Source organism: Anabrus simplex, chromosome 1 (genome assembly GCF_040414725.1).
Source record: "Anabrus simplex isolate iqAnaSimp1 chromosome 1, ASM4041472v1, whole genome shotgun sequence".
NCBI classification, from domain to species: Eukaryota; Metazoa; Arthropoda; class Insecta; order Orthoptera; family Tettigoniidae; genus Anabrus; species Anabrus simplex.
In genome coordinates, this window is record NC_090265.1 from 557,771,863 (window position 1) to 557,786,881 (window position 15,019).

At 41.1% G+C, this 15,019-nt stretch overlaps 1 protein-coding gene across 3 annotated transcripts in view; it reads right to left on the reverse strand.

The window, feature by feature from the left end:
* Positions 1–14,537, reverse strand: part of LOC136869478 (uncharacterized) — a 37,614-nt gene extending 23,077 nt beyond the window's left edge. The window contains exon 1 of one of the 3 annotated variants that reach the window (XM_067144855.2): positions 14,399–14,515. In XM_067144855.2, coding sequence (XP_067000956.2) covers positions 14,399–14,405 — 7 coding nt within the window. In that variant the 5' untranslated portion in view covers positions 14,406–14,515. Of the gene's footprint in view, positions 1–1,251; positions 1,409–14,351 lie in introns of those variants that run through there. The other 2 variants (XM_067144853.2, XM_067144854.2) reach the window with 2 other exon arrangements.
* Between the last annotated feature and the right edge of the window lie 482 nt (positions 14,538–15,019).

Genomic DNA, 15,019 nt, shown 5'->3' on the forward strand with positions numbered 1-15,019 from the left:
TAGCACTGCGAAGAGGTTTGGAATTTAAACCAGGTTTTTGGCACGCAATCTAGTGATTAGAAATTTAATACCACCACGCCTCCTATCCTGCCGGCCAACATTGCGATAGGACTTGAACCGGCTAACCATGGAGTCAGACTTCACGCCTTTAACGATCATGGGCACCAAGCGGGCTAGGAAGCGCATGACGAGTTTTAACATGACGAATTTTAACATTAATATTATTAAGAACTGTAAAACCATTTATCAATTAATAACCAAACCAAACCCCTTGGCGCAACAGCCCCGAATGGCCATGGCTTACCAAGCGACCGCTGCTCAACCCGAAGGCCTGCAGATTATGACATGTCGTGTGGTCAGCACGACGAATCCTCTGGCAGTTATTCTTGGCTTCCTAGACCGGGATCGCCATCTCACCGTCAGATAGCTCCCCAATTGTAATCACGTAGGCTGAGTGAACCTCGAACCAGCCCTCAGAATCAGATAAAAAGCCGTGACTGGCCCGGAATCGAACCCGGGGCCTCCGGGTAAGAGGCAGGCACGGTATCCCTATGTCGCGGGGCCGGCTTAATCAATTAATAACAAAATAATTAATGTGTGACTTGATAGAATCTGATGATGTACTTTCAAGGACGAAACATTATATTTTCAATTAAATTGTATTTTTATTTTAAATGGTTATTTTGTCCTGTATTAGTTTTGACAGATTGAAGAACCTGTCAGTTATACATTAACTAAATCGAAACTGAAAATGAAATGGCTTCCACTGTAACTATATAAGTTACATGACACAAATGTTACAAACTCTTACGTCATTTATGAATATCAACGCTGTTCAAGGAAGACTACTCCTTTGGGTCGCATGAAGAAGCATCGCTGATTTTAATACTCATCTGGTAATGGTAAGCAAGACATGAATTTATAATAATAATAATAATAATAATAATAATAATAATAATAATAATAATAATAATAATAATAATAATAATAATAATAATAATAATAATAATCATCTCTTCAGTAAGTATGCGTTAGAGGAAGCGCCGAATGAAATATTCCCGTGGAAAACATTCTACAACGAACGTATCAGTGTATGCATCGATTCGGGTCTCTCTTCCTTAAGGACTCTAAAGTCAAATCAAATGACTGCACCAGTATTCGACCCCGCATCACTCAGGATAGAAGGCAAGACCACAAGCTACTACAGTCCAAAGCTTGCCAGTCGAACAAGCCTTACAAAGTTTTACTCACATGGTAAATTTTCTTCTGCAGAAAATGGACGAGATCTTGAATACGGCATTGTTCCAAGTGCACACAACTGTACGCCCTCACTCGTCGATATAAGATGGACCGTTATACAAACCCCCTCCGCCACCGTGTCTGCTGCTGTCACACAAGGAAAAGAATATGCCAGTTCCCAGCAGATGACTCAGTCAACTCAACCAGGCGAACACGTCATTACTGTTCACACACTCACTGCCGTGCGAAGAACTACAGCTCATGATCATGGTCAAGGCAAAAGTAGGTTTTAACAGGGGCGTGACGTTAGGGCAATGCAAGCGGGCCCGGGCCTTTAAGGGGCCTCGAAGACTCCTCGCAATAAAAAAAAATCAACACCGCGACACGCTCCAAATTATTACAGCAATGAAAATTGATGCCAAAATATCACATTTTAGTTAGAAAATGATACTTCGTTAACGTGTAGTGCACCTAATTCCGTTTTATGCACAAGTTTTGCTGAATATTTAACTTCTGTCACATATTTATTCGACAACAATGTAAAATATCAATAAGAAGTAGGTGTAATAGCAATCAGTGAACGAGCTCTCTCTGCGCAAACTTAATAAATAGACCAGGCTTATCAGCTGTGCGGTTTGATATTTTTCAAACTTGATTTTTTTTGTAATCAAATGAATTATTATAACCGACACTTCATTATCGGTTAAAGAGCATAGTTCTGTAGTTCCTGAAAAATGAAACAAGTTAAGTGCGAACATCTAAGTCAAGGCCTCTCAAACGCCCAAAATCTCACCGCGTGCAATCTGAGGCGCAAAGTTCCTGTGCACAGCGCATCAGTTCCACTCGACTCCGCTCGGACCAACGATTCGTCTCTGGGCTACTCGGCTAAGCTCGGCTCAATTCGGCTCGGATTTGGAGCGCTACGGAGCAACTGAGGAAGAGGGAGACAGGCGGAGTGAGCAAGAAAGCGTGGAGGAAAGAGAGAGACCGCTATTGCTCCATATCGAGGAGTGGGGGTCTGCATTCTGGTCAACCAATCGAAGTCGTCTTTTGCACCGTGCACAGTGCAATGCACTGGTGCATGTACCCTGAGAGGCCCTGATCTAAGTGGTGAATGGTTGGCAGTCAGCAGCTCAGCCGTTAAATCACGGAGGTAGTCGAATAAAACCTATTTAGCATTCCGGTTTAACAATCCTACGATAAATAATCCCTTTATTTATATAAGTTGACATTATGGTTTTCTGCACTTCTACCTGCTGTAATTAATAGACTAGGTTTTTACAGTTTATCTGAGGTGGCCGAATTTTTATTTTGGCAGGCGAGCCCGTGTCGCATTTGTTACGCCCCTGGGGTTTAAGCTAGATTTTTTCGTTTAAGTGTCCCAAAAAATGCACAAATGAAAAATTATAGTTGAAGATATTCTAAAAAAGCTTGTGCAGCATACCAAGATATTGCGCAGAAAGCTTAAATTAATAAAGTTTTGCGGAAACAGAAATTATATAATTTGCTCCAAGGAATTTTATTTTGTTTTATTAACAAATTACCTGGTAATTAAGCCAAGCTGCCCATTTTTCTTTAGTAATAACTATGGGGAGTAACACTTTCGTTCTAAACCGAAAGTCACTTATATATGATTTCTTCTTTTCTATTAATGAATTGCTTATATATTTAAAAGAATTCACTTCCACTTTACGTGACTTTCGCATCTCGGCATTAGGGCTCCGTTCCTTTTATTTCTGGTTAAAAACATTCCATCACTTAATATACGGAGATTGCTTCATGAGTCATAGCAACCGTATTTACATCCTCTGAACATGTGGGAACACGGTAAAATGCTATAGCTGAATTTTCAATTACTATATTCCGCGTTGATTATCTTGCAAGCAGAGTAACATCATTCTGTGTACGCGCTATAGGCGCAATGATTGCACTTTGTTTCTGACGCAGAAGTGTCAGTAAGTGTGTGCGCTGTTCAGTTGGTTTGTGCTTGTATTGGTCTATTTACTAAGACTGAGATGACAATAGGTGAGAAGGAAGAGGGCATTTTTTTATATAATGGATTTAACTTCAAGTTTCAGAAGACACTGAAGGACGGTGTTCAAAGATGGTTATGTACTAAAAATACTTCGCAATTGGTTATTTTTTCGTCCTCTACACGAAAAAAAGCAAAGGATGATGGATATGTTTCTTTTTCAGTTTGCTTTGTGTCACACCGATACGTCTTTTGGTGATGACGGTTAGGAAAGGCCTAGGAACGGGAAGCGGCCGTGGTCTTAATTAAGGTACAGCCCCAGTATTTGCCTGGTGTGAAAACGGGGAACCACGGAAAACCATCTGCAGGGCTGCCGACAATTGGGTTCGAACCCACTATCTCCCGGATGCAAGCTCACAGCTGCGCGCCCCTAACCGCACGGCCAACTCGCCCAGCAACGGATATGTTTTGGGGCTTAGAAGACGAGGGAGCGAGTACAGATTCTTTGGTTGCTCCTCTCTTAGTAGCCTCTTACGACATGCAGGGGCTACAAATAATGCATCTTTTGACTCCACACACAGGGGAGATAAAAGTGTTCCGATAAATCGAAAGAAAAACGAGTGTATCTACAAGAACAACTGTGAGAAAATCAAAGATAGATTAGTATTACATTTACGGTCTATTGTTATTATTATTATTATTATTATTATATTATTATGCAGCCCTATGGTGTAGAGCAGGGGTTTCCAAATGGTGGCCCGCAGGCCGCATGTGGCCCGCGAAGCCATATAATGCGGCCGGCGAGAGCATTTTAATAAATAATCTGAAGATAGTTACAAAATATTTTATAGTTCGTTCAAAATGTATTAATTTTTATATTCGTTATAGACCCAAGTCCAAATTAGTTCATTCTTTAATATGATTTCCTCTTTTTTTAAAATTCACTTGATCTGAATGGATTATTTTTCATTTAAAAAAATTAAAATCCAAATTTCAAACAATAATGGTTGGTTTTTACGTCCCACTAACTATTTTTTATGTTTTTTGGAGACGCCGAGGTGCCGGAATTTTGTCGCGCAGGAGTTATTTTACGTGCCTGTAAACCAATCGACACGATGCTGACGTATTTGAGCACCTTCGGAGTGATCTAACATCGAACCTACCAACTTCAGAAGGCCAGCGCCTCAACCATCTGAACCACTCAGCCCGGCTCTAAATTTCACTCTTTTCTGCAATTGTAAAATAATATTTTACCTAAGTAATTAAAATTATCAAACCTTTATTTCAATTGAATTATGCATGTTATTTTTTCATAATGGTACTTCTGTAGGCCTACTGTATGCAGAATTTTAGAAAAATTGGCCATTATTCAAGTGCGGCCCGCGAACATGACTAACGTTTCCAATATGGCCCTCGAGCCCTTACAAATTGGAAACCCCTGGTGTAGAGGTAGCGTGCCCCTGTCTTATTCCAAACCCCTGGGTTTGTTTTCCGACCAGTTCAAGGATTTTAATTCTGGGCTGAGTAGTAGAACGGGGTTCACTTAATACGAGATGTGCTCAAGCTCTTAGTTACAGGAAGAAAGCGCACAGTCAGAGGAGAACGTTACTGACCTACTGTAGTATACAAGGACGAACACTGGTTGCCATGGTTACAATGATGTCGGCAATTTGATGACGCTAATTCCAGATAAATCACCCAGCCCAAAAACAATCTCTCTTAAAAAAAAAAAAAAAAAAAAAAAAAAACTCTAGAAAGGGCACTTGAGCTAAGGCTCTTAACGGTGCAATACAAGGATTAAATATTGGCCGAGTTTACAAAATATTTACAATACAATAATACCTTATTAACCAAATAGATTACAGTCGAAGAGGAATCCCTTGCAACTATAAAGGCCACTGTGCATTACTTGGTTTGTAAGATTTACTGCTCATTTTCTTTTGTCCTTTTCCTGTCGGATATATTCGTAGGACGAACTTTTGAGGGCGACATTTTTTTATTGCTAGCATGTGAAGAGTCGCGCTGAGACGCCCGAGTGCGCGAATTTCGGTTCCCTTGTATACTTAGCATGAGCGCTGAAGATCATTATAATTGGTGATCACTCACCAAGGAAATCCTTCCTAACTAGTAGGCTATGAGACACGATGTTATCAACAATTAAGTCAATAATTAGAACTAGGGTGACCAGACGTCCTCTTTTATCCGGACATGTCCTCCTTTTCAGTCAATTGTCGGGTGGATTATTTAAAAAACGGAAATGTCCTTTTTTAGTTATTCTGCGTATTTTGGCGCAATCTGTTTTATTACTTCATTTTTACAAGTATTCTTCATTACGCGACGGCATCATCGATATCGTATCGATATACAGAAACGTAATTATCGACAGTAGCGGCGATTACGGGGGGGGGGGGCATCCCCCCACTTTGTGGATAAAACATTACATTTGTATTCCATTTTAGCCGGCTGAAACTAGGAATTATAGGAAGATTAAAACAAGCAATGTTTACAAGCCCTGTCGTCCTATCATCTAATTATTTCCTTTTTCTTTAATTATAACAAAATTATTAGCGGAAATAAGAAAAAAAAATGTTGCTCGTCACGGCTAACCTATTTGTATAGCACCACAGCAAGTAGTGGAAAGTTTGCATGTGCTGTGAGGAAGGGTAGCAGGGGTATATTCTTTTTGCCAAAGTGATGGGCACTGAGGCATGATGCATCCACTTGCGGCGCGCAGTCGTCAGTGTGGCAGTCTCGTTAGTGTCTGTTAGTTTCTTAGTGAGTAGTCAAATACTAAATGATTTTTAATTGTATTTAATTGTACTTCTATTTAGTTGTAATACATGTGTAATTATTGTTCCACCGGGCAAGTTTGCCGTGCGGTTATGGGCGCGCAGCTGTGAGCTTGCAACCGGGAGATAGTGGGTTCGAAACCCACTGTCGGCAGCCCTCAAGATGGTTTTCCGTGGTTTCCCATTTTTACACCAGGCAAATACTGGGTCTGTACCTTAAATGAAGGCCACGGCCGCTTCCTTCCCATTCTTAGGCCTTTCCTATCCCATCGTCGCCATAAGTCCTATCTGTGTCGGTGCGACGTAAAGCAAATAGCAAAACAAGAAAAAAAATATTGTTCCTTTGGTGAAAGTTTTATTGTATGGTATTGAATGAAGATCTCAAAAAACTGTTATTACCGCACTTAAGCTGGTAAAATGTCAACCTTTACCTCTCTGTCGTAATTCCCTTAGAAAGTATAAGAAACCATTTTGTAGCTTTTGTTTTCAGTTTTGATGTATACACCCCGCCTGCTCCCGGCCCCCAATATCCCACAAACCTAGGTACTTTCTGTTGTCTGTGCTATACGCGAACCTTTTCTTGGTCCGAAGTTTTACGGGGGTGAGGAGTAAGCAGGGAGCTCTGCCGGTTCCGGTTATACTGCCAACTGAATGGAAATGAAATTTGAATTGAATCGATAATATGATCGATCGATATAAATTTACTAAACTTTTATTATCTTAAGCCAACAACTGTGTCACACACACATTTTATAACATTATATAACATTTCTGGATGTGAATCTTGTTCCTAGCATGAATTCTATAGTTTGGCTTTGCTGTCTAAACAACAGCAATACTAGTACTAAAATGTACGCCAGATGTCTCACGGCGATGCATAAGCGATTTATAGTTTGTGTTTCGAAGGTTGCCAATACGAATCTCGAAGATAACCTAGGTCTACCATCCAGCACTAGGGAGCTCAGGTATCAAGAAAAGATTCGCGTATAACACATCCCCTCCCCCCCCCCCCCCCCCACACACACACTTCTATTTCCGAATCGCCGCTACTGATTATCGATATAGGCCCTACAGTACATGCGATTATTCTGTGCAGCCTTGTATTGTGATAATAGACGCTATCTACTACTCGGCATGCTTCTCCCTCAGCAGCACCCCATCAGAACACTGCTATTTTAATGTGCGACACCAGACGTGACAAGCGGCAGGATTTGAACGAAGCCTGTTTTAAATGGATGGCGCCGAAAGTTATATTTACTATTGTGATATTGAAAAATAAATTCTGCATTTGGCTTTCAAATTGATGATGTGAAATCTCTTGATCAGTTCTGCAATTTCAAAAAATTCCTGAATGAGGGTAGTAATGACCCTGAATATAACAATTTGTTTTGTGGTCAGAAACAGGCAAAGCTGATTGTAGTTCAGAGTTATTCAAACTTGCCGAATACTTATTTTCTATACCAGGGCACATAGAAAGAGTATTTTCATTGTTCTCAGCACAATGGGCTGATAATAGGAATCGTTTCAAAGTAGAATTTGCGACAGTCTTCGTATTGGTTCAATATAATCTAATGGAATTTACATGTGTATTTTTTTTTATGTTAGACAAGCTAAAACTCTCAAAGGCAAATGAATCTTCAGAAAAGTACCAGCAAGGCGTGTAAATTAGTGTCATTGTTTAAATTTTGTAAGAATTCACTGTATAATATTGAAACGGATAAATTTTTATGTATATGAAAATTAGAATATATAAGTCTCAATTCAGAATCTCAATGGAGGATTTTTGTGTCCTCTTTTCTCGGCATTGTCCTCCTTTTTAAAATAGTGTTGTCCTTTAAAAAAAAATATTTGCATCTAGTTACCCTAAATTTAGAACGGCATTCATGGAAGACTAGCGCTGCCGCTGGTTTTTAATACCCAGCTGCTACTGTTAAGGAAAAGGCGGCGAAATATTTGAGTCAAGAAGTGAATATAATAATAATAATAATAATAATAATAATAATAATAATAATAATAATAATAATAATTATAATTATAATTAGTTAGGCTACCGGTACTTGGCTGAATGGTCAACATAGTGGCCTTCGGTTCAGAGTGCCTAGGTTCTATTCCCAGCCGGGCCGGGGATTTTAACCATGTCTGGTTAATTCCCCTAGTTTGGGGTATTTGAGTTTGTGCTTTAATACACATCTCCATTTACATACTACAAACCTTCATAAAAACACGCAATAGTGAATACATCCCTCCATATAGAGTTGGCGTCAGGAAAGGCATCCGACAGTAAAAGTGGACCAAAACCACGTAAGGTAATTGGGAAAAACCAGGAATGATAATGTCTTTCAGCCCTTCAACTAGTATGGGTTTGGGGAGGCGACGAGATTTCTCCATGAAAAGAGGTACTTCAGCACGTCAGTGTATGTAGTGTGGAGTAAGCTCCTACTTAGAAACTCTAGTCAAATGTCAACCGACTGTGCCGGTATTCCATTCCTCACCGCTGAGCTCAACAGGCAAGCGCGCAAGCACAACTGCTACTGCAAAGCTTGTCAAATGAGCCACCCTTATACTTAGTTTTACTCACATGGTAAATTTTCCTCGTCTGGAAATGAGCGGGATCGTTGTACCGGCGTTGCATATCGTATTCTTCCATGACAAACGATGTTCCTCATTCGTTCCAACTGTGAAGTATTATTGAAGCAGCATCGGCATCGCAGAGCTCCAGCTGACTTAGCTGCTGAGACACAAGGAACCGAATATGTCATGTCAGTCAATCTACCGATAATTCGGTCTCACTCACACAGCCGATTACGTCATCATTATGCGCGCCCTTGACGCAATTTCGAAGAACTACACCCCATAGCTATGGTCAAGACAAAAAAGCAAAACGTTTAGTTGGGAAGTGCTCGTGACGGAATCAGGTCTGGTGACTGAATAGTTGGAGAACGATATCCCAATGTGCTTGTATGAGACAGTCTGTGAGTGCGACGAAGGGCTATAACCGGACAACTAGGAGTGGGAAGAGAAATTACAGGTAGGCAACAGGAAGAAAATCAAGGAGTTTAGTAGCAGATTCTTTTACTTGGTAACATGACTGAACTTGGGCTCTTGAGTGTTGAAGTCCGACATTTGAGCGGCGAAAGCGGTAACTACGACGTGCACTGCGTTGCCATAGTTACACTAATCTGCGGCATATCATCCTTTAATACAGGCTGAGTGTTTAATAAGACCTATTGTCCAATTCAATAAACTTTGACCCGTCCCTAATCTTGTGCTAAGAATTCCAGTATTTAAAACAGAACACGCTATTGCCAATAAGTATGAGATCTCACAAACAGCAATTAAACAACTGCTGATAACATCATCAACAAATGCATAACGTTGGTCAGGGCATAACTTATATTATTCAGTCAACCTTAAGAAAGTTATTATAAAATAATACACGATAGAACGCTTCCCTCATTGATATTGGTATTATTTAATGCCGATTGTTAACGGTGCACTTCAAGAATAAAACTAAGAAAATTATACAACTAGCCACTGAATAACTAACAAAGATACACTAAAAAATGTAAAGCAATAACGACACAGTTAATATATTACCACTCCAAATATCACAAAAGCAACTGAAAGCAAGTCAAGCCATGTCGCATCACTAGGATCGTCACCATGACAAAAAAAAAAAAAAAAAAAAAAACCACGGCACTTAACGCCCTTGAAAGGGCCTTGGCCTGCCCAGCGACCGAAGGCCTGCAGATTACAAGGGGTATTGTGGTCAGCACGAAGCATCCTCTCGGCCGTTATTCTGGGCTTTCGGGAGCGGGGTCGCTATCTCACCGTCAGATAGCTCCTTAATTTTAATCACGTAAGCTGAGTGGACCTCGAACCAACCCTCAGGTCGAGAGAAAAATTCCTGACCTGGCCGGGAATCGAACCCGGGGTCTCCGGGAGAGAGGCAGGCACGCTACCCCTACACCACGGGGATGGCAACAGACAATTTTCCAGTATCGTTAACAAGGTTCAATCCCGCGTCAGTCCTTCTGTAAATATTTTCCAAGACAGTTTTATTTTGCCCTCCAGGTAAGACAAGAGCTCAAAATGTCCACCATGCACCTGAATACACGCCTGAACACACCACCCAAATGATTGTCGAACACTTTCGAACACTCCAGGCATTGCAGGTATACGATGGTAACCTTATTCAACACACTGACGACGTACTGTAATGTCCATAAGGTAGGGATGCCATATCACCAATGTACGAAAAGAGGTCCACCAACCTGTAAAAATAGGAGATAGTCTACTGATGGAATCACTGCAACTTAATCACTTTTATCGACTTCATTTTACCGAGCTCGATAGCTGCAGTCGCTTAAGTGCGGCCGGTATCCAATATTCGGGAGATAGTAGGTTCGAACCCCACTGTCGGCAGCCATGAAGATGGTTTTCCGTGGTTTCCCATTTTCACACCAGGCAAATGCCGGGGCTGTACCTTAATTAAGGCCACGGCCGCTTCCCTCCCACTCCTAGCCCTTCCCTGTCCCATCGTCGCCATAAGACCTATCTGTGTCGGTGCGACGCAAAGCAACTAGCGACTTCATTTCATCACATATCATTGTCCTATAACCTTTGTCCTTAATGGGTTTTTTCCTATGCCATTCGTACTTTTCTGAAGATGAAATCTTCTCTAAAAGTATTTTGTTCTCCACCAAATAGGTCTAGGTGGATGCAAGTGAAATGTTGGAGTCATACTGCAAACACACTACTCCTTTCACAGTCTCAACTGTGGACTTGTTTCTGTCCTTGGTACACTGTAATTTAAGCAATGAAAATATTCGCTGTATGTTTGCATTATGACTTTAATACAAAAGAAAAATTCGTATTTACGACCAAACAATGCTTGATAAAACTTTCAGAACTCAATTTATACACAATTTATGCGCAGACACAAGCTCTAAACAACGCTTAGCTGGAAAGAAAACTGAAGCAAACAATAGTTGTAAACAAAAAGTGCTGCTTATATAAGGGTGGCGGTGAAGTTGATACTAAACACCACGTGAAGTTTAAGTCATGTTTAAAGCCCCCCAAAAGAGGACATTTGTCAAGTTACCGTATTCGAAAATCCGGCCGGACGCTTTTCGTGCTGTAAGGCAACAGTTGAGCGGCGACAACCGTTTATAAAACGGTACCGATGTGGATAGAAATGAGGTAGCGCATCAACCACGGCAACGTCTCAGGACTTTCCCTGTACCGGCCAGCCAGTGATCCATATCATTCTATCCAATACAAATACAAACTGATACAAAAGATGTGAATTCATCTACGTATTTCACAGTCATACAGCATAAACACTGGATATAATTATAAAGTTTACAGTGCGACCAAGAACGCAATTTTCCAACCACCCTGAGAGAATAAAAATTGCCTTACAAAATTGATAACAGCGTTCTTTTTTTTCCTTGGAAACATAAAATTCTGACATTTATTACTAATGTATAAAGTATTGCGTTAAAATTTGTTTGCGATCAAATGCCTTTTCGGAGACGCCGAGGTGGAATTTTGTCCCACAGGAGTTCTTTAATGTGTCAGTAAATCTACCGACACAAGGCTGACTTATTATTTATTATTATTATTATTATTATGTCCGACTCGTTGGCTGAACGGTCAGCGTACTGGCCTTCGGTTCAGAGGGTCCCGGGTTCGATTCCCGGCCGGGTCGGGATTTTAACCTTAATTGGTTAATTCCAATGGCACGGGGGCTGGGTGTATGTGTTGTCTTCATCATCATTTCATCCTCATCATGACGCGCAGGTCGCCTACGGGAGTCAAATAGAAAGACCTGCACCTGGCGACCCGAACCCGTTCTGGGATATCCCGGCACTAAAAGCCATACGACATTTCATTTATTATTATTATTATTATTATTATTAGTGGCTTTACGTCACACCGACACAGATAGGTCTTATGGCGACGATGCTGGCTTATTTTAACACTTTCAAATACCACCGCATTGAGCCAGGGTCGAAACTGTCAAGCTGGGTTCAGAAGGCCAGCGTTCCAAAGTCGTTGTGAGTGCCTTCGTCATTACAGAGACGGATTTGAAGTCCTATGTTTTCATATCAGTTTTAAATGTTACGGCTTACGGCATCTAAAGATCCATTACTTCTGTATTTCATAATTGAGTGGAGTGTAATTAGAATAACCAACAGGATTAACTAAAAAAATATTCGGCTAACTGTACGTTGCAACACTCAAGCCATTGAATCTGGCTTAGCACTGTATTCTCGCCCTCGGTGACGTCAGACGCATCAGCTTCAATAGCAGTGCAGCTCTTCGGAATGGCCCACCTGCCCAGTGAGTTATTCTATTTACAAAGGAGAACCCCAGTTCCAAGAAATACAGTGAATGCGAAAGACGGTTTTGTATAAATACCGATTGTGAAATGGCGAATACTAAGGCGGTGAGATGAAATTTAACTCTTCTCGCAAGAGAAGCAAGGTTTCTATTTCATAACGCAATTTGTGTAAGACACATGGGGACTCAAAACAAAATCTATCATGACATAATTACACAAGATGCCGCTCTCGAGCAACGACTGTCAGTGGCAGTTTCTCACGGTTCAACAAGCTGAAAATCCACACGTGAGTGCGACTGCAAAATACAGTGTTTTCAGGAGAGTTGAAAAGTGTAGTCTCGTCATTCGGAAATTAAAAACAAACTCATGGTCCTTTCAAGACCACAAGTTTCTTGCAGGTACGGCAGTCACAAATATAAAGTGAAGATTAATGTATTTCATTTGTTATTGTTTATTTATTGTATTTTTCGAGTATGCTAAAGATTTTGTCGGAAAGATGCATCCTATACCCATACCGTGTTAAAACCCCTCCTGTTTTACGAGCGCGTAGTTCGCACTGAGCTGGCACATTCTAACGAACAAATATAAACGAACAGAGATTTTCTCTCCCGTAACTCTGACTGCAGCTTAGTTCAGTTACATTCTGTTTCACTTCCTTTACCACTTTGATTGCTTAATTACATAATTCAGACACTTTCTTAAAACTAAAACGACAGTAGGAAGTTCGATCTTAAGTGAAGATTAAATTCCGCGCGAAACGCCGGTCAGGTGCGCGGTCTTTTTCACCACTTTTTCCTTCGTCCACTGCGGATTCCCATCCCGTAAGCTGCTATACACGTTCAAAACAATTTGCTTCGACTGTATAGTTAATTTCTCTTCACCTTTATTGATTTTAAAGTATTTTACAGGTGACTCAAGGGTTGCAGCAGCAACATCCATATGTTGCTCACAGCCGGCGGCCTTTGTGAACACTGAATACGCTACAGTCATTATTGCCAACAGTTCTCTCCAATCCACCTTCAACGTCGTAAAAATATTATGCGAACTTATCAGTAAGTTCTAACAATGGAATGAATTGGAACAAAGCTTACAAAGTACACACTGCAATAAGAATCAAGCTCATGTTTAATAATAATACCGGGCGAGCTGGCCGTGCGGTTAGGAGCGGGCAGTTGTGAGCTTGCATCCGGGAGATAGGGGGTTCGAATCCCACTGTCGGCAGCTCTGAAGGTGGCTTTCCGTGGTTTCCCATTTTCACATCAGGCAAAATCCTGGGGCTGTGCCTTAATTAAGGCCACGGCTGCTTCCTTACCATTCCTAGGCCTTTCCTATCCCATCGTCGCCTTAAAACCTATTCGTGTCAGTGCTACGTGAAGCAATTTTTTTAAAAAATGTAGCGAAATCAAAGCCGCAAATTGGCAGTGATCACAGAAGACATCCAAAACAGGGAGAAAGAACTTTCGATCCAAAATTCACAATAGCAAGTTGATCAGCAGGAAAACTCAAGAAAACAACCAGAACAATTGGGACCAAGGAGAGAAACGAAACCCTCAGCAAAACAAATAAACGAAAGAAATATAAGGCACAAAAAAGGAAACACGTCTCTAAGTACATTGCAGAGTTGTAAATGGATGTATTCGCAACTGATAATAATAATAATAATAATACCACTGGACTGAGCCGGGAGCGAACCCGCCAACTTGAGCCCAGAAGGCCAGCGCTTCTACCCTCCGAGCCAGTCAGTCCGACAGTAACAATTGCAATTCCCTTCAACTACTATTGATTCCAGCAGGCGCCGAAATGCCAGGATTTTACCGTGAAAAGAAGTTCATCATTGTGTCAGTGTATATTGTTTTTACTCGGGTCTTTCTCATTTAAGAATTCTTTTCTTAAGTCGAATGCCAACCGATTGTGCCGGTATTCGATCTTTCAACACCGTGTATAGAAGGCAAGCACTAAGCGATTACAGCCAAAGCTTGTCAAAACAACAAACCTTACTCACATGGTAAATTTTCATCCCCTTGAAATGGGCGTGATCGTGGTACTCGCCTTGCATGCCGTATTCCTGCAATTCCCAGACAACCTTGCCTCCTCATTCGTTCACACTGCTACTATATAGAATATTATTGAACGGTAACACAAGCCTTCCGCTGCTTTTGCTGCGACGCAACAACGAATGGATTATGCCAGTCGAAGTCGTTCTACAGATATCTGGGTCTCACTCACACAGGCTATTACGTCATCGTTGTGCGCGCTCTCGCCGCAGTACTAAGAACTAAAGCGCATGGTTATGGTCATGGCAAAACGTTAACTAGGGAAATGTTCGCGATGGAATCTGGTAAATTGACTGAATATTTCGAGAACAATGTCTTGGTATTCTACAGCAGGCTTGTTTGTGACAATTAGTGTAATGACCTATTTATGTAAGTGAACAACTAAGCGTGGGAAGAGATATGGCAGCCATCCGAAGAGAAATCACGGGGTTTATTTACAAATTCCTTTATTACGTATTTATGTTGAGAACTCAGCCCGAAGACGGCTTTGGTTCTCAACAGCTCCGCCATCAGCTGTTACAATTGACTTCAGCGTTACTGAAGAGGTGTACGAAGGAAATGATGGGTGAGGTAGTTTCCCGTTGCTTTCCTCATCGTGCCAGAGGTCGCTGTTACA